This window comes from Halichoeres trimaculatus, unplaced genomic scaffold, assembly GCF_033239565.1.
Source record: "Halichoeres trimaculatus isolate MK-OKI-2021-1 unplaced genomic scaffold, fHalTri1.1 fHalTri1_scaffold_19, whole genome shotgun sequence".
Lineage (NCBI taxonomy): Eukaryota > Metazoa > Chordata > Actinopteri > Labriformes > Labridae > Halichoeres > Halichoeres trimaculatus.
This window is the reverse complement of record NW_027437197.1, coordinates 23318061-23338494: the sequence shown is the minus strand read 5'-3', so window position 1 is coordinate 23338494 and position 20434 is coordinate 23318061. Positions and strand designations below refer to the sequence as shown.

Here is a 20434-nt window from a genome sequence, read left to right as displayed (position 1 = left end):
GCTCCAATTGTGTCTCTCAAAAAAGAAAGCCTTTCATAAAACCAATCCACACCTAGAGATGCACATACACACATGAAGTAAAGGACAATCAATCCTTGGTGACATTCTTCAAACAGTCAGTGGCAAGTGAGAGTGGCCTGCAGCTAGAAGGTCACCAGTCAGAATTCCCAGTCCAGCTGGGAAAATATGGATGGTTAGAGTAAATGAATGGCACTCTGCTAACCCCTCTAACTACCACGGATGCTCTGTGGAGCAGAGGCTGGGCCCCCAGCTGCTCAGCAGTCAATAGGAGGAGACCGTGGAACTGGATGAATGTGAACTAAGGTAGCCCTGGGAAATAAACTGAAAAAAATGATTTCACTGAAAAGCAATTTGACTGAAAATTATCAGATTTTCTTTGTAATCAAGGAGGAACCTGCAGTTTTTCTCCTTCTGTGATTTAAGACTTGCTGAGAAGTCGATCACTTTGAATAAGAGCAGCTTACATGACATTGCCAGCAGTAATAAATTCTGACCTGTGAACACAAGGTTGGTCAGTGCAAGGATACCCAGCATGCAGTGCAACATCCTCAGAGTGTTAGGGGTTGAGAATTAACATTAATGACAAAGCAGAGAACATGTCATCCTGGTAGATTATGATTTTCTAAGGTTAACTTCTTCATTATAGGAAAAATGCTTTACCAACTGTTTTTCTGTCATAGTCTATGCCATGACACAGAAATGGAGGAAACTGCAGGAGCCAAATGATCCAAACAAACCAGCGTTTAAAGAGTGCTGGATAGAAAAGTAAATACCAACTGACTCTGACAGTGATGAAGCAGAAAACTTGAGGCACTGCACTGCAGTGTTTCATGTGATCCTATTCACCTCCTTTATTTCAGCATCAGTGGAGATGTTCTGTTAAATTTGAGCAATAACAGCTCAATGATCTCTGAGCTCTGCGTTTATAACTGCTTCATGGCATCAGTTAACTCCAGAGTGGTAGGAACTATTTCTTTAAGTGAACCTTTTCAAGTTCAAAACTTTAAGTATAATCTTTGATAACATATCCAGGTCAGCATTTTCTTCTGTCAAACTATCATTTCTTCAGTAACCAGGGTAATGTGAGTGGGCTGCTAAAGCAGAGAAACCATCACTCACCCTGTCTGGGTCTTATCTGCTAAAACAACCTGTTTTTCCAACATTTTCTTTGCTTTTTTGGCTCAGTGTCTAAACGATTTCTCAAAAAAACTGCAGTTTTTAGTACTTAGTTAAAACCCATTTGCAGCAGTGACTTTTTATCAACAGCAAAAGGAGAATTGGAAACAATTTGATCACTTTATATCAATTTTTATAACTCAGTGTTTACTGAACTGCCCAGGAAAGTGAGACATATGCCGTTTGTACCATATTTTCTTGATTGTAATTCACACTTTTTTCATAGTATGGCTGGTCCTAAGATCTTTAGTCAGGTGTGGCTTATATAGAATGAGGTGATGTGTTTTTAAATACTTTTATGGAAAAGTATTGCTAAATTCATACATGAGGAATATTGCCGAGGAAATATCTGAGCCCTGACAGCTCCCAGTGTTTACTGCCTGATAATGTTTAGGGAAACTAAAGTTAAATCGCGTCTTCTTTGCTCTCCGTTGTAAGAAGTTTTTTGGGACTTGAGTAAGAAACTAGTGTCAAAACTCCCATAACTTTCTAATAATAAGGGCATTTATCCAATGAAGCTCATTTAAGCTCACACTGTACCGGTGCAAACACTCAGGCAGAGCAGGGGAGTGAGAAGAGAAACTGAAACTCAACTATGGTCACACACAAAGTGCTTTAGGGAAAACATTTTAATGTCGTAACAAACAAATACTTATCAAAGTTACATGTAAACAAATGTGAGTCATAGTCCGGTGCAACTTATACATGATTTTTTCCTCTTCATGATGCATTTTTTGACTGATGTGACTTATACTCCAGAGCAGAGCACGTGAGCGGGGAGTGAAGTGTCAGAATTTTCAAAGCAGCGCAAAACAGGATTTTTTTTCATATGATGGGTAGCAGAGATGTCAAGTAACAAAGTAAAAATACTTTGTCACCTTACTTAAGTAAAATTTTTGGGTATCTATACTTTACTTGAGTAATTACTTTTTAGCCAACTGTTTTACTTCTACTTCGTTACATTTTAAAAATACCCGCTACTCCTGTTTCGTTCCATATGTCATTGTTCAAAAAGAAACACACCAAGAAAAGTAAAAACCTATCCCAAAATCACTGAAATTGCGCCGTCTAGAAAGAGTGAATTGATTGTGGATGGATGAGATGTATAAACACAAAACCATTCCAACACCCCATTTTCTTGAAGTTATTTTAACTTTTATAATTAAAGTAGTTTTGAAACCAGGACTTTTACACTTTTACTTGAGTAAACAGCTTGACTTGATACTTCAACTTCTACCAAAGTCTTTTTAAACCCTAGTATCTATACTTCTACTTGAGTAATGAATGTGTGTGAATGTGTATGAACAACTATTTGGGGTCTAAGGCTTCAATTAAAGATAAGTAAAAGATGCAGGCATGTGTTTTTGGAGGGAGCGCACAGCAATGGAGGCGGGCACCTTGGGTAGTGAGGAGCGGAAATTTTTGGAGCGTCACTCACATGCTCTGCTCCAGAGTGACTTACAGTCCGATAAATAGTAGCCACTTCCACCAATTATGCTGCTCACCTTGCCTGGCATTCTTTACAGTGGACTTATTCAATCAAATGTAATCTAATTAAAATAATTCTAAAAAGAAAAAAAAGGAATCAGGCATGTGGTCTAATTCAATTTTTATTTAAAAAATTAAAAACACTTTTGAACTAATGGGAACACCTTGATGTTATAATTTTTTGTCTTGCTTGTAAACTGTAATCCTTTGAGGTTGGGAAATTCCTACTTCTAAAGATTCTAGTTGACATAACCACCTGCTCATTACGAATGAACCTTGTAGTTAATGTGCTTAATTTTATATTCATATGCACCACTGATGTGCAGTTTTGATACAAATCTCTCCCTCTACATGAGCGATAGCCTGGTATCTCTCTGTATTCTGCTCTCATGCTGGCGTTTCACTGCACCTCTCTGGTTCTCTGATTGTCAGACAAGCTCTCACAGCATTTAACGAAATCCACGTAGGATGTTCATCAAAGATGTCCTGATAAAAATAGAAATGCTAACACTCCAAAACTCCCCCTGTTAGACTGTCAAACTAAGTGCAGAACATGAGTGCAATTGGGTCACTTTCAATGTGTGTGTGTGTGTGTCTGCGTATGTGTATGTGTGTGTATTGATGGGGGTTATTTCATCTGCATTGCATCATCACAGGGTAATAATTTTGATTTTTTTTTCCCACTTTCCCTTTTGAAATGAGCCGAGCTGTGAATGTTTTATAAATGGGGCCTTGTGCACTCTTCTGGGAGCCCGGGGCGTAGTGGATGTGAATGTGAGCATGTGCAGGGGTCCTTGGGGCCCCTGATGGTTTCAGCTCTGGTGTCTATGGGGCCTCAGCTCAGTCCTCAAAAGCTTCAACTCTTTTAAAAATGAAGGATAATTGGTTTCAGTGCTCTGAACAATGATTTTAAACTGGTTTCATTCAGAGTTGAATTTGTGCCAAAGTATATCTGAGCTCTTTACTGGACTCACCTGAGGAAAGACCTCAAAATAAGAAAATGTTCCTCAAAAAGAAGTTTTTCTGTAAGGCTCTGAAAATCATCATGAAGTCTCAGCTCGACATCAGAGTAAAACTGGACAAATCTGAAGCTACAAAACACTCACGTCCATGAATTCCACGTTGGCCTTAGGTCCTGTGGCTTCATTGAGGATTTTGATAGCAACAGGAATCTTCACCGTTTCACCCTCTGGGATCCAAATACCCTGAAGAAAACAAATACAACCACATGATAAAATGTATAAAACAACAACTACATGAAAACAATGCACAGTCTCCAACATATTTTAAAGGTCCCATATCATGCAAAAATCCCTTTATTCAGTCTTTTAGTGAAATGTGATATCTAACGACGAAACCTGTACTTAGTAGTGCTTCTGTATGTAAAATCCTGACCTAGAACGAACTGTCTGGATTTTGGGGATTTGCTGACGTCAGTGATTCCCTTTTTTGACCAATCAGGAGCAAGTCTGACCTGATTGGTCCACCAGACCGGAGCAGATACACCCGAACCTCATCCCTGCCCACATTCCCTCCCCGCTCCTGCTCCAGCAACCATCACTGCTCTGTTTTTGGCTGTAAACAGCCACAAGGTTCCATGCACAAGCTTTTCATCTCGGAAGAAAACAAGGCTAAGTGGCTAGAGTTCATTTATCAAGGAAATGTGTCAGCTACACTCAGTAAAACTGTGCATGTGTGTTCTAGTCACTTCACGGCTGACTGCTTTTCCAACTTTGGTCAGTACAACAGAGGGCTAGCGAATAGACTGGTCCTGAATCCAGGCGCATTACCAACCATCCGCCAACAAACCTGGGACCCTGGAAATGTGAGTATTTTAAATGCTGTGTGCTGTGGAGCAGATGTAAGAGCTTTTCCTCAGTGTCCCCCCTGTCTCTGTGTTAGCTTCAGGATGCTAACTTTAGCTGCGGTTAGCCTGTTGTTTTAGCCTATAATGTTACGGTAAACGAGCTTCGCTGTTTTCTAAACATTGTGCACTCGGAGCTCGTGGCGCCACTCTCAGTGACGCTGAAGAGGCGGGCAGTATCAGCGGTGGCTCATTTACATATGAAGGTCACGCCCACTAAATCAGAGCGTTCTGAACAGAGGGGCTATGAGAGCCTGGAAACAATGCTGCTGTGCTTGATTTATTGGCTTTTTGGACCAAAACATGTTACTACCATTTCATGAAGACATCAATGATCCATATTACACTGCAGCAAAGGAGCAGAATATGGGACCTTTAAAAGAAAGATCTCTAATACTGATCTTTATTGGCTTAAACCCTCTCCATATTCTCACAGATGACTGTTTTATCCTCAAAAAGAACTGGCAGTAACTCATCATCCTGAAATGTCTAATGTCAGGAGGATGTATGTGATTGAGCTGCTGCTGAAGTAGCAGAGGGATCAAGTGCCTCTCAACCCTTTCCCAGTTGTTTTCAATGTGTCCCACCTTTCTGGCCTCATGTGGTCACACATTTTAACTCTGAGCTGTAACAGCTGTCCTCTCAAAGCTGTAATTTTGGCAGGATCACTCCTCTTGAAGCACCGTTTTCTTCTTGAATGGATAATTAAGTGCATAAATGAAGGTTGTCTTTTTCTAAAATGTCCTTTCCGACACTGTTCTCATAAATCCCGCAGTACGTTAGCAGTGTTTCACCAGTTTATGGCTGTAGTTCTTTGAACTGATTATGCACTTTTGGCAAAATGTTCTTGAGTTTCTCTGAATCGCTATAATTATTTCTACAAAGAGTGCCTTATGCTTAAAGCTCACAATTGTGGAACATACTATTACAGGTGTTCAATGCATTTCACAGACCTATTCTCAATTATCAAATATAGGTTGTTTTTTTGTTTTGTTTTTTTTTTCCCCAAAGTCCTTTTCAGCCGTATGGGAACAACATGTTTTTAGTTTAATAAACTGCCTGCTGACCAAACATGACCCTTTTAGTCTAAACCAGGTTGCATCAGTTCATGAGTAGCTTTGAGTTTTCTACAACATAATTTAACAGATTTTTTAACTTCATTGTTGACATGACAGTTTGAGGAACACAGATAGTTTTTTGTGTGCATACAAGTGTGTGTCTTTGAGATGTTATTGGCACTTGAGTGTGAGCCTTTGTGGCTTTGGTCTTAGTCACTCTCTGTTCCTTCAGGTTATGGCATGCTGACATCCACTGGACAGTTCATGTCAATCTCTCAGAAGTGTTTGATCTTAGAGAGGTCAGAAAGTACTTTGAAACTCAACTTGAACTGAGTTGAATTGCTCACAATGCCTTTTGAGTAAGTATTTATTTCCATAGGATGAATAACGTGCACACTTAAAGATACCATGAGGAGGATCTGTTTTCATTGGACTGCGTCGCCACCTTCTGGCCTGGAGTCTCACACACTGTCATAAAGACGTGACTATAAATCAGGGGTGTGTTTGTTTTGGAACAAATTTTCTTTGTTCAAGTCCACTTTTTAACCGGATACTACGTAACAAGGTAAGGTATTTATCAGTACAGTTACGTAGCGTTGTTGTTTGAAACATGACAACAAGCAAACGTAACTTTGCACAGTATGTCAGTAGCTGGCTATATATAGCGCTACTACCAACCTATCAACAAGCAAACTATCAGTTCATACAGTGGTTTAGTTGCCTCCCATATTTAGCACAGCTGGCAGTCCGGTGCTCTAAGACATGTCTGTAATGTGTAACGTTAGTGAATCCTGGTTATGTCCTGCCAGTCATCTACCAATCAGAGCTAACGTAACCTCACTCTTCATTTTATTGATAGACTCTCAAGTTTGAACAGACCACTGCAGAATAACTGCTGACTGTGGGTTGGAATCAACATTATCACAAACGGTTTAGCTCCTGTGTCAGCCTTTAGCTCGTGCTCTATCACTCTCCTGTTTATCTTTCTTCTGCTCTTCTGTCCTTTTTCTGTCTGACAGTTAGGCTCCAGTGTCCACCATCACTACAAAATTAATCACAGAAATCATTTTCAGCAGAGAAATTTCGGTTAATACAGCTTTTACATTGTTTATAGAATGAAGTAGAACAAAATACTCACCGGGAAGGCTTTCCTGATCCAAGCAGTGCTTCAGGAGATATTTAGATCCAAAATCGTGCAGCGGACGTCCATATAATGGGATCCATTAGAGCATAGACAGTGCCGCTCCTAAAACTGCATTAATTGTCCAACCTTTGCCCCTCCGCACATGCGCAGTACTCTCTGGAGAGCTAACTCCACTTCCTCCTTTTTTTGAGGGTCAATCGTAAATAAAGTCTTCGTCAGTTCAGAGGTCAGTGCAGCCACACAGCGCTGTCTGGAGTGACACAGACTGCAGCAGAGGACTAACCCGGAGTGGACCATGATGGAATATTGGTGAAAAAACTCAAGTTTTTTGACGATTAGTGTCGTTTTAAGGAGCGGCGCTATGCCCGATGGATCCCATTATACGGACATCCGCTGCACGATTTTGGATCTAAATATCTCCCGAAGCACTGCTTGGATCAGGAAAGCCTTCCCGGTGAGTATTTTGTTCTACTTCATTCTGTAAACAATGTAAAAGCTGTATGAACCAAACTTATCCTTTCAGATTGGACTGTTTTGTCCCCCACTGTTATGCCATTTGGACTTAAGTTCTCAAAAAAGGGGTATTGGAGTTTAGAGAGCAGTGTTGCTGTGAGGCTGGTCAGAGTTTGTCTAAGAAAAGCCAGTTAGCCTTGGTGCTAACATGCACTGGGCTCTCTTTTCTTGGCTCAGCTTTGAGGCTTGGAGGGCTTTAAAATAGAGGCCATGAGGCTCCACATGTCAACACTTCTCAATCCCAGCACATTTCTTTCAGGTCAAGGTCAATTGTTTGACTCAGCTATGTGAAGAGTTAGCCAATGCTGCTCAGGCCAGCTGGGCTCGAGCTTGCAACAAAGGTTCATCACTATATCCAGTTCTATATTACACACCTGGTCAATCTCTAAACTTAGGCTTGGTTGAAAAACTCATCTGGATATTTTGGATTACATTTGTATGTTTGCTTTTTCTTGCTTTCACATGCTAATACTCCGACAAACAACAGAGTAATGATGTAGCTCTGCCTGTGGTCCACCATGCACCTTCAAGGGTTTAAAGCTCTTGCAGTGACAAAAAACAGGAGCTCCAAAGCAAAACTCTACATTTAGGTTGCCCCGGCAACTTCTCCTACGCCCTCTGGACTGAGTCTGAAATAAGATCATACAATCAAGCTGCTTCGGTGAAGTGACTCCCCTGGGTGCCTTATCGAGCTGTTTCTTAACCCTGAGAGAATCTACTTGAGGACATTACTGAACCTCTCAGATGCCGATGACGAGCAAAGAGAATGTCATGAGTTCCCGGGCTCACCCATGGGACTCTGAATGACAGATATAAGGATAATATGAAGGGGGACTCCCCAGGGAAATGTGCTGGAAGTCGTTTTGAAAAGGACACCTGTGCTCATGCTCATATACCCCTGACCCAGAAATATGCCTCAGCGTTAACAGATGGATTTTACAGAATGGGGAAATGATGATTTCAGAGAGAGACACTTCGGTCCTTCTAATTCAAGCTGTGTCTGTCTTAACCTCGCCCCAACCAATCATCACACTGGAAGTGACCTCAGCGAGCTCTTATTTCACTGTAACCCCTGGAGCGTCAGTGTCTGCTATTTCTTATTCTCTTCATTCTCTGCCTCTAGCTTTCTCATTTCCTGTCACTAATTATCCTCCAATCTATCTTTCCTCTGTTCAAGCACTTACATTAGTTTCTGAAATTTGGGAGCAATTAGACTGGGTAGACGCTTACATTTATACACGGTCTCTTATTTTCTTTGTTTGCTTTACCTTGTAAACAGTCCCGAAGGCCCCAGAACCGAGGATCTTGACCCTTTTCAGCTCTGTCTCTTTCAGGATGCGGAGCTGGGCTTGGTTGGGTGCTGTTCCACTGGGTGTTAAAGGCTCCACCAGCTGAAGACAAATCAAGCACAAACAAAACTGTTCCATAAGTCACTGTGACCGAAACCTAGGAATACAAGCTGCTGGAATAAGACTCCAATGCTCACACATAAAGTCATTACAGTCAGTGGTATCACTTTCACCAATCAGTCAGAAAAAGCATCAAATGATAGAATAAAAAAAAAAAAAAAACATAGCATAACTGGTGTCATTTGCATCATAAAAGTTGTTAGAGTTTAAAGAATTGAAAATATTTACTTTAAAGAGGGGTATTGTGCTTTTTAAAAGGGTTTATACTGCCCCTCTTGTACACTGTTTGTAACTGTTCATGATATAACTATTACTTAAAAGCCAATGTTTCTCACACAGATGTTTTAGAAAAAAAAAAAAAAAAAGAAGTTATTTTAGCCTCTGTCTTAAATGCTTCATTTCAGCTGCTGTCTCTTTAAGGCTCCCTACTCCACAAACCCCCCCTTCCCTCTGATTGGCCAGCCCTCTGAAAGCCTGTTGGGGGCAGAGCTATGGGCAGGAGCTTAAGGCCCGCCCCTGCAACTTGTCATAAACTAGTTTGGAGACGTTTATCCAATGACACTCATTGTCTGAGGGGTCTTCTGGAGATCCGGGAAAGGTCTCACACTATTTTTAGAACAGACCATCTTGAGCTGTTTACAGACAAATTCAGGGATTTCTACAACATATGAGTGTGTAGTGGTATAAAAATATGAACAACAATAATGTGGACATCCAGCATCTCGTTACTTTGTATCCATATTTACAACACGGGAAAGCATAATAACCCCGTCTTTAAATAAAATGTGAAATAGGGCACCCAGACAGGAGATCATTTTCTACAAAATTGCCACTGTCTGTACAGAAGAAAAATACACAAACATACCAAACAAGAGGCCCCCATGTCTATTTACAAATAAAACAAAAAAACATTGTCATACACAAAGTCATACACATATACACAGCAAAGGGTACACTTGACAAAGATTTTTTTTGTATTTACATTCAATTTTACCTGCCTTTAGTTCTCACTGTCTAACGTGTTTGCAGTCAAATAAATTGCAGAATAAAAGGTTGATAATTAAATAAAACTTGATGAGGTTCCCTGCTCTTTGATGTGTACAAAGAGAAATCTTTTCATTGGTCGTTATATTCATGCTGCTGTACTTGCTACTTGTATTTGCTAAGCTTGAGTTATAGTGTTGGAGAACCACCTGCAAGCAACAGCACTGTGAAAACCAGTTTGTTCAAATCTGGTTGGACTGGATGTTGGGACACACACCTCACTACTACACTATGCTTTATCATGAAGAGCAACACAAGGGCAAAAAAAATTCCCACAAACCCCTCTCTTAAGAGTGTAACCATTTTTGATCTGATGTGGAAATATCTGTATAGAGGGTGTGCACGTGACATGACATCACAGTGAGCAGAAGTCACTGTGGTTACGCCCACTGAGTGGCAGAAAGGAGTACCTGAGTGGCAGCGTTGGCTTAAATACAGTCAAAATTTACAAACAACATCAAAAAATGGGGTGGTGCTGTTCTGCAATTGAACAAACAGCTTTTAAAAGCAGAACAATCGTTTGAAAGGCTGCTAAAAGACAGATTTACAAAAACAATCCAGGCAGCAATAGCTGGATTTGTGGTTCCCATTCAATGTCAGTTAACGATAATTTAATTTTCTTTAATTTCATTTTCCACCGCTTAGCTGGGTCGCGGGGGCAGCAGTGCCAGATACCAAAGCATTCCCTGGCTAGTCGAGAGGTTTGGTCTCTCCACCATGTCCTGGGTCTACCCTGGGGTCTCCTCCCAGTTGGACATGCCTAAAACAACACAACTACAACCTAGGGTGGCATCCAAGGGGCATCCTCACCAGATGCCCAAACCACCTCATATAGCTCCTCTATATGAGGAGGAGCAGGGGCTCTACTCCAAGCGTCTCCTGGATGTCTGAGCTACGAACCCTATCCCTAAGGCTGAACCCAGATACCCTGCGGAGGAAACTCATTTCAGCTGCTTGTATCCGTGATCTTGTTCTTTCGGTCACAACCCACAGCTCGTGGCCCAAGATGAGGGTCAGAACATAGATTGACTGGTAAATTGAGAGCCTTGCCTTCTGGGTCAGCTCTCTCTTCACCACAACAGACTGGTATAGCGACCGCATCACTGACGACACTGCCCCGATCTGTCTGTCAAGGTCTGTCAACGTTAATTTATGCTGCACTTTGGGGTTAAATCATACCTTGATTTACAAAAGCTCTAAATGTTAGCATTTTGTATTTGACTATATTTTCCATAACTGAAACATTTTTGTCTTAATGCGATTATGAACATTGTGCCTGACATGATTTATTAACTAACTTACACTGAGGCTAACCCAGTTTTCCAAATAAGGGGTAACTCCAGCATAAAGCAAGTGTAGCTCTTTTGTATATAGTATTTGATATTATCTTTAATTACATACTGTTGGAGAGACCATACATCTATTAATAATACAGTCTATGTTAAATACCAAAAGTACTGATAGATAATGTGTTTGGTTACTTGAGGCTTTCATAGCTTTCAGGCTTTGCTTTGTGTTTTCCCGGTGTTGAAATCAGGTACAAATAAATGTCAGGATACCACTTCTGGCCACATGTTGATGTTCGTGGACCCCTGGTTCTTTGGTAGCTTTCATGAATCAATGTCAAATCCAACTTTCCTTAATTTAATGTCATATTCCTTATTTTTCCTAGTCTTGCTGTGTTAACTGCCCCACTTCCCAGTGCTTAGTCAGGGTTTGTTTTGCCACTCAGTCTGACTGAAGTGGGCGTGTCCTGGAGGGGAAATGACATAAAAGCACACAGTCTATAGTTGTGAATACAGGCTTGATAAAATACTCACTGATGTTTCTCTCTAAATTATAGACCTAAGAGGATTAAAATTTTGAATAAAAAAGAGGTGATTTTGCTGAAGTACATGAGATGCCTGTGGGGGAGACGGGCTGAGTCACAATCAAGAGAACCAATTGAGTAAGATAATTAAAAACATCTGAAAACACAATAAATGAGAATTTCCAAATAACTTCTTTATCTATTTATTGTTCTGATTAATGTTACAATGACAGTAAATGCCTGCTTCCAATCTTTGGTCCAAATAAGATTCTGCTTAATGCTTCAGATGAAATAAGGCCTAAAAGACTATTTTGATGAGGACAAAAAAAAAGAATCTGAGCCCTGCAGTGTCATTTCCATTCCATGAAAGATTAACTGTGAGCAGAGAGGAGGCATGGAGATGCGTGGTTGAAGGGTGAACGAAAGAGGTGAGGGTGGGGGGATAATTGTGGAGCCTGAAGAGGAGTTGACACTTTTGTTGTCTCATTACCGCTCAAGTGGAGGAACGAACAGATTTAATAGCATGAGAGGGTGAAGTCTCATATGAGGATGAACGGGGAAATATGAGGAGGGGGAGAGGAACTGTTGCAGAAACAACAACACGAAGAAGGCGGTTTGAGAAAGAGAGAGGCAGAATCAGTCAGAAGAAGCCAAGGCAGAAGAGAGGGAGCAATATTATGAGAATTAAGGAAAGAGTGGTAGATTAGAGAGGGAGGGCAGAGGGAGGAAAAACAGAGGGGGAGTGTAAATCAGCCTGGCTGTGGTCGGCAGCTTCTGTCCCTCTGGCTCATGGTTACCGTTTGATTAAAAAGAAAATAGCCATTCTTCATTTAAATGGAATAACAAATCAGCTTCTGTGGGGTGTGAAACAGAAGGGGTGGGAGACAAACACATAAACACACTGACACACAGAGACAATACAGATGTCCAGGAGATCCACACACACACTCACACAGGGCACACTCTGAAAGCGACTGCACTGTGCTGGGAGCTGTCCAGCAGAGGTGGTGCTGAAAATCTGAGGCTGTGCAGCAGAGTGGAGCATTTTGGAGCTGTCCACCAAAAGATGGTGCTGAAACCAAATTGGGAGATAAGTAGTTCTGAAAATTTAGCATACAATAGTGGGACCAGAGCTCATCCTGAATTCTGCAAGAACATAAAAAGGCGTAAAATTAGGAATTAATTAATGTGGAAGAAAATGGGTTGGTTGATTCTGGTGTAAAAGTTTTTAGTGTTACAACACTGGCTCTCATTTAAGAGATCACCATGCTAACTTTCTTCACAAAGCTCCTGGTTATGATGACATTTTTTTTTCAGTTACAGATTAACTCATTCACTGCCAGCTGTTTTGGCGCATTTTGACCTATCTTTTAAAACCCACATAATATTGAGTTCTATGACTCTGTAAACACAGAAAATCAAAATATGGAGTAGACTCTCTTCTTTCATCAGAAAAAAAAGATTGTCTCTACCTTTTTCTGTTCTTTAGCGGGCAACGTTCCGCACTGAAATGACGTCAAATACGTCAATGGCGGTGAAAGAGTTAAGTGAACTTAAAAGCCCTAAAATTCAGTTATTATTCCATGACTGTTAATTTATTAGCAGTTTATAGGTTTTGCTTTGTTTACTTTCTAAGCTTATTAGGAAAATGCATTTGGAGCACAGTTCTGTGCTCCATGAGGTTTAACCTCATGCAGGTTGTCCGGGTTCGAATCCAGCCTGTGGCCTCCTTCCCACATGTCACTTAATAACCCTCGCCCCGTCTCCTGCTCTATCCACTGTCCTCTCTTCTCTGATTAAAGACACAAACCCCGCAAAAATAACTTAAAAAATGCTTAACAACTTAATTTCTGGCTACATGTCACTGACCACTGTCTCTTCTTCAGTGGATATACATCACTTTAGACCACATTAGAACTGATATTTACATATATCAGCACATATTTGTCTGTTTTAGCCTTTTTTTGTTGTTTCCTTGATTGAATGTTACTGGATGTTTGCCACTCAATCGAGCTGAGGGTGTCTGTCTCATTAAATGATGTTTTTTTTTTTTCATTACTTTATTTTTTCAATCAGAGTCAAAACTCAACATTTATCAAATTGAATTGTCTCAAATAATAAAAGAAATAAAAACAGCGCCAACACTAAATGATGTTTTAAGGAAGCAGAGGGTACGATACAATCATGAGGTTTGTGACTTAGGTTGCAATAGTATCACACTGTACTATCATCTTTATGTAAATCAGACTCTATTAATCAAAATTGAAAGGGCAAATTAAGTCAAAATGGATGACTGAAAACAAATGTACCTTTTTTTTATTGTTTTTGAAATACTGAAAGTCAACGCAGTGTGTTACATACATGCATTTATCTTGAAAACATAACTTGTGTCAAGTCTTTCATTTAAACTACTGTGATATTAAACTAGTTGTGAAGAAATTATTGGGTAAAAGACCTGGTCAGTTGGTGTAACAGATAAATGTTCATTTGTGTTACCGTACAAAATCTGATATTGCTTAAGAAAGTTATTCTGATTACCATTTTATCAGTCTACTACACTGTAAAAAGTAAACTCGAAATTATTTTAAACCAACTGACCTAAAAACAGAGAGAAAACATTGGCGTCTACGGCATCACAAGTTTAGCAATAAAATATTTTTAATGTACCTTGAGATTATGTTTATCATACAGTCAATGGTCAACATACAGCAGAGTAGCTCTTCGGCGCCATCTACTGCAGTGGAGGTGTGGAAGTGGTATTTTACTTTCAACTCCACTGAAATATGAGTTCTTATTTCTACAAGAATATAAATACTAAGGGTTGAAATATCAATATTGTATCAGAGGTCAAAGTATCAATTTTTCACACCTCTAATGTAAACACAACAGTTTTTGCAGAAAAATATTGAAGTTTAACATTTTTCCACATTGACAATAGCAGTGTATTTCTGTCATCCTGAGGTAGTTTTTGTTATATTATTTAACTAAAAGATGGTATAAGATGTTCCAACTGAATATTCATGCTTTCATAAGTGTGATTTTAAATAAATACCAAGAGTTGAGGTGTAAGTCATATGTGAAATGATTAGAAGTAGATAAGAGGCCATATTGTGTCAGTGCTTTTTGTCATTATGTTGTAAAAGCTATCAGCTCAGGCACTACACTGATCCTTATGCACTCCCAAAAAGAGAGAAAGCAGTGAAACAGGACCTCGTTCTCACGAAGCACACACAAGTGCATTAGGCTGATGTGCTCTTTTTGTTTGAAAACAAAGGAAGAGTGCTTTCTCTTCTCCTAATGGTATGGTCCCTTACCTCATCCTGACAGAAGTGTCATCTACAGTACAGTATGGCAAAGTCAACACCTGAGCCCCCGAGTTTCTGACACTTTCTCCTCCTCCACAGGCACCATCTGGGTGGATGGAGTCTCATTTTCTTTTTCCACTCGTCCCCTCTCCTTTGTTCTTCTCTTACAGTATGTGGTCTGTCTTTGCCATGAGGGTACAAACACACTCATGATGCGACATGCAAAAGCACAACTTGACAAATTCAGCTTTTTTTTCTTGTGTTTTGATCTCGTTTACTCTTGGATTATTTGTTCTAAAACAGTGCACTATTTCAAACATCTTTTCATGGATTTACTCTGAAATATTTAACCTTTATTTATCCTCGCTGCCCCTAATACTTCAGTCCAAAGGCTGTGTTAAGTTATGTAGCCAATATGATCTATTATAAAAGGTTTGTGTCTTGTGGGTTGCAGCAATATTTCTGAGAGAGTACTTGCATTCAGAGTTGTCACAGAGAAAGAAGTTCGAGTTAAAAAATGTCACCAATGATCCCCCGTCTGGACCCGTCTTATGACATTATCTTGCAGAGCTGCAGGCAGCAAATTCTCCCTCTCATCCTCTGCCCTGCTTACCTCTGTCTCCAGGAAGCGGCGAAGGGCTCTCTTCTTCTTAATGTTCTTCCGCCGCACAGACACCGCCACGCTCAGCACCATGATCACCACCATGAAGAGGCCACCGATCACCCCCGCTGCGATCAGAGGGGTTCTGTTGACGAGAGAAGAAAGGGGAAGGAGAGGGAGAAAGAGGGAGGAAATGAGTAGATGATGAAGACAGGAGAGGTTGCAGGGGATAAGAAAGCATGACACATTATCAGCACGAGGACAGGAACAGAGAAGTGGGGAGGAGGAGGCTCATGTGCAACACAAAAAAACAAGTTAGCGAAGAAACAAAGACAAAGCATACGCTTAAAAGAGGAAACCTTAAAAAGCCTTTTCACCTTTAGATTCTCTGTTTTTCCACTTTGCTTCATCTGCCCACAAATATCCCTCTGTGCCCTCTCATTAAAACTGAGGCTGAGATCAAAAACATGGAAATAACCATCAAAGCGAGTTCTCAGAAACACACCCTTGCTGTCATTGGAAATCAAGCCCCTCAATAATTTCCCTGATATGCCCCCCAAACTGTCTACTGAGCTGCTGCATAAATGAGCCAATAGAGCTGGCTTCAGAGAGTGTCAGTCCACTCCCGGCCTTTCGGCTGTAATGAAAGGCCTTAATTTGGTCGGAGCACACAGAGTCTCCATCCAAAATCAGGCTGTTAGTCAGGGCTGTATATCACAAAGAGCAAGGATACACAACATTAAATGTTATGAAAGTGAACCGGCTTCATGGGAAATGAAAAAGTCACACCCACATATCTCCTTTTCTTTGGCTAACATGAGGAGAAAACACATTTTTAAGGATTTTTAATGAGCAATGAAGAGAACCTGAACCTCTAACTATGCATTTTTCTCGATGGATAACTTGATTTCTGTAAATATATCAGTTGTGGTTGTAAACCACAACTAAAAGCAGTCTTAAGCTTTGTTTGAATTTATCATTTAAATAGTGAAAGAGACTTCTAGTCAACTTTTACAGGAATAATCCTGCTCAATCATCTCCTACGGGCCTCTATACATATGTGTCAGTGTCTGCGTCTGCCTCAAACCCCCTCCTCAGCCTGTATGTTGATGTTTTGGTTGTTTTGGGATGTTTCTGGGCGGAGAGTAAGTGGAATTAACAGATCATGTGTTGCAATGATAGTGGATGTAGCACAGGGTAGGAAAAACACAACCAAAGTGAAACAAAAATGCCAAACAGATAACGGCTTGACCTTCACTCACTTTCAGGCACTTGGAGAGCAGTGAAGAGTGATGCAAGTTAGCTTTCTGCTGAGCAGGTGTGTGCCAAATACCCGTGATTAGCTTGAGCTAACATGCTAAATCAGGTACACGACTCTCAAGTCTCTCCCACGTAAAAATGTGACGCTACATGTGGTTGCTGGACTAAAGAGTGTGTTCACATAGCTTTTCACATAGATATTCCTGCAGATTCTACCTTTAAATCTAACGTCACCAGAACATGTCACTGTGGTTTGTGAAAGACTCAGATAAGAGGCCAGCGCTGCATATATCATCTAAAGCCAAATACTGATCACTCTCTAACAAGTGAAACAAAAGTCACCTTTGAAGTTTCCCTTTTCTGCTTTGTTTGTCTTTTGCTTTTGAAATTCAGCACATTTTTGTGAACTTCACAGCTGGCTGAGATATGGCGGCCCCCTCCTCTCTGTGATAATGATTCCTGAAAGGAATAAATCACACCAGCAGAGGGAGAGGAACTGGGCATAGACTGTGTGTGATCTGTGGGGATTCACACAGCAACTGTGTGTCCTACTGTGGCTGTTTGTAACAGACTGTTTTAAAGTTTGGCTTGTTAACATTGTTTCTGACTCCATACATTACTTATGTCAGTAAATAACACACTGGTAACCAGCAGATCAACTCCAGTCATTTCTTCACGGCATCATGATGAAAAAATGGAATATGGCTTTTCATACGACTCTGTCCCCTGAACTTTAGCCGCGAGACTCTCATACCGAACCTTTACCTTTTACAGGATTAGCGTTAGCATTAGGTGGCTAACAAGTGGAAAACATATCCAATATCGGGAACATCTTGCTTCCACTTTGGAAATCAAGTCATCCATTCATCCATTTTCTACCGCTTATCCACGGTCGGGTCGCGGGGGCAGCAGCCTAAGCAGGGAAGCCCAGACTCCCTTCTCCCTAGCCACTTCGTCCAGCTCTTCCGGGGGGATCCCAAGACGTTCCCAGGCCACCCGAGAGATGTAGTCTCTCCAGCGAAGTAGTCTCTGAACACCTCACCAGGAGGCATCCTCATCAGATGCCCGAGCCACCTCATCTGGCTCCTCTCAACACGGTGGAGTAGCGGCTCTACTCCGAGTTCCTCCCGGACAGCCGAGCTTCTCACCCTATCTCTAAGGGAGAGCCCAGCCACCCTACGGAGGAAGCTCATTTCGGCTGCTTGTACCCGCAATCTTGTTTTTTCAGTCACTACCCAAAGCTCATGACCATAGGTGAGAGTGGGAACGAAGATCGACCGGTAAACAGAGAGCTTCGCCTTCCGGCTCAGCTCCCTCTTCACCATGACAGACCTGTGCAGAGTTCGCATTACTGCAGACGCCGCACCGATCCGCCTGCTGATCTCTCGCTCCATCCTTCCCTCACTCGTGAAAAAGACCCCGCCCTCCGCCCTCTTCCGGCTGAGGACCATGGACTCCATGGATTTGGAGGTGCTGATTCTCATCCCAGCCGGTTCACACTAGGCTGCGAAACGATCCAGAAAGAGTTGTATGTCACAGCTTGATGAAGCCAACAGGACCACATCATCTGCAAAAAGCAGCGATCCAATACTGAGGTCACCAAACCAGACCCCCTCGACACCCTGGCTGCGCCTAGAAGGACCCTCGTGTCGTCATGAAGGTCGAAATCTTGTGGCCAAATGGCAATGACCTATTTTCAGAGGCATCAAATCTCGTTCTAGGATATCAGAAAAAATGCAATATCTCATTTTTTGAAAATTCAGGGGGTGTAAAGTCTTGTTTTCAAATTTATTATATTATATTTAAGTATTAAATCAGGGATCAGCATGATATGTCCCCTTTAAAGTGGTGGGCAGCCTGAGTTGTACCACACTCTTTACCAGTTTCCAGCACCATCCACTGAACTATCTTCTCCAAAATAATAATAAGAATTTAAAAAAATGAAATGCCCAACAAACTATACATTGACTTAGAAAAAGAATGACTAATGTTGTCAAGGAAAGACGCACACTCCAGGTACACAAGGAAAACCATACACTTATATTTCTACAACCAACCCTTAAAGCATTTTTAAAGTAGCCAAATATCAGCTGGAAAGAAAGACTGCCAATGATGTAACCCTTGATTAAGTGTCACTCTCATCATGAAAACCCTCTGTACATGACAGATTCAGTGTGCATGCTTTAATATGTCTTCTTTCCAGCTGTTATTAGCAGACCTCCTGAGTCATCCCATGAACCCAGCTATTCTGTGCATGAATCCCAGACATAGAGGTTTTAAAGATCACACAGCAAGCACCTTTTGTACTTGACCGGTGATGCATGTGTGCTCATTAAACGCAATCTTTCCCCATCATTACTTCAGCATCAGAAAATACACGCAGGAAAGAGCCAATCTGGAAGACGAGAAGCAGCTCTGATCGTCTCGAGTCAGACGTTTCACATTCTGCCAATGAGATCGTGTTTGATGAGGTATTACCTGTAAGCTTTATCAGATGAAATATTCCACAAGAAAGTGGGAACGAGGAAGTGATTAATCCAGCTTAATCAGATATGAACACAATCCTTGCACAAAGCGCATGTCAATGCCAGGTTGAGGGCTTAGTGTAATCATGTGTTTCTGATAAGCCACTCTCTGTGGCGCCTCCAAAAGGTGACAGATTTACAAGATTTCAAATCAGGAGGCTAAGTTTGAGGTTAGAGAAGTATCTACGGTGGCATCCAAGCCACACTTATCTGAGATCTGATTAGAGAGGATCTGATCAACAGGTCAGCTGAAAGATAAAGGAACTCATTGGTTCCTCGTTACCTTTTGTGTAGCTTGTAGGGCTGGGAGCTATGGAAAAAAATGACATCACAGTATTTATTTTTATTTTTTTTAGATTTGATGGTATCATGGTATGTCGCTGTTTTTTTCTTTTCTTTTTTTTTTATTTATTTTTTAGTTTATCTACTTATTTATTTGTTTGTTTGTTTCTTTCTTTCTTTCTTTCTTTCTTCTTTGTTTATTTATTTGTTATTATTATTTTATTTTCTGTGTCTGTTGAAATGTGTTATTTGTAGTTTGGCAGTTTTATAACACCAAATAATCAGTATTGCAGATTGGGATTCATGCTTCATTTTGATAATACTGGTAATTTGGTGTGTTTTCTATACCTGTAAATCACTTGATGTTTCTCATGTTTCTGACTGATAACACTGCACATTTAATTATTTTAAAACTTAAAAGCTACACCGCAAAAGATCAGTTCTCACTGAGTCCTTCCCCTTCAGCCATCAGGAATATTGATCTTGACGTGTCTGCCTGAGTTTGCAACAATGACTAAAGTGCAATGACAATAATTTAATTCTGAAGACTCTAAAAAGGAAGGGTAGTTCACCTTGTATTTAGCTGCTGACATAACCAAAATGTGTGCGCTCTTCTGTATTGCACATCTTTAGATTTACAGAACAACTACTGGACAAAAGCTCTCGACTTGTCATACATGTCTGATAATCTACAGTTAGGAGCAATAAAAAATAGAGAAACCAACACTGTTTTCAACAACTGAATTTCCACTGATATGATCGTGTGCTCTGAAAAAGCGCGTCAGTGCCAACCTGTAACCTAGGGAGAGACTCTGAGAGACTCACAGGCACAGTTCAAACTGTGTCAGACTGCAAAGCGGAGACTCCACCAAGCAGACCATTTCGGTTCATCTTGGTATTTTGTGGCGTTTTCACTGACTTATCCTGGGACTGA

The 20434-nt window shown here is 40.8% G+C and overlaps 1 protein-coding gene across 2 annotated transcripts in view; it reads right to left on the bottom strand.

Moving 5' to 3' along the window:
• erbb4b (erb-b2 receptor tyrosine kinase 4b) overlaps positions 1 to 20434 on the bottom strand; it is a 525535-nt gene that overhangs the window by 88676 nt on the left and 416425 nt on the right. For both annotated transcript variants that reach the window (XM_074694273.1, XM_074694274.1), the window contains exons 17-19: positions 15446 to 15578; positions 8533 to 8655; positions 3792 to 3890 (exon numbers count right to left, since the gene is read on the bottom strand). In XM_074694273.1, the coding sequence (XP_074550374.1) occupies positions 3792 to 3890; positions 8533 to 8655; positions 15446 to 15578 (355 nt within the window). The remainder of the gene's footprint in view (positions 1 to 3791; positions 3891 to 8532; positions 8656 to 15445; positions 15579 to 20434) is intronic.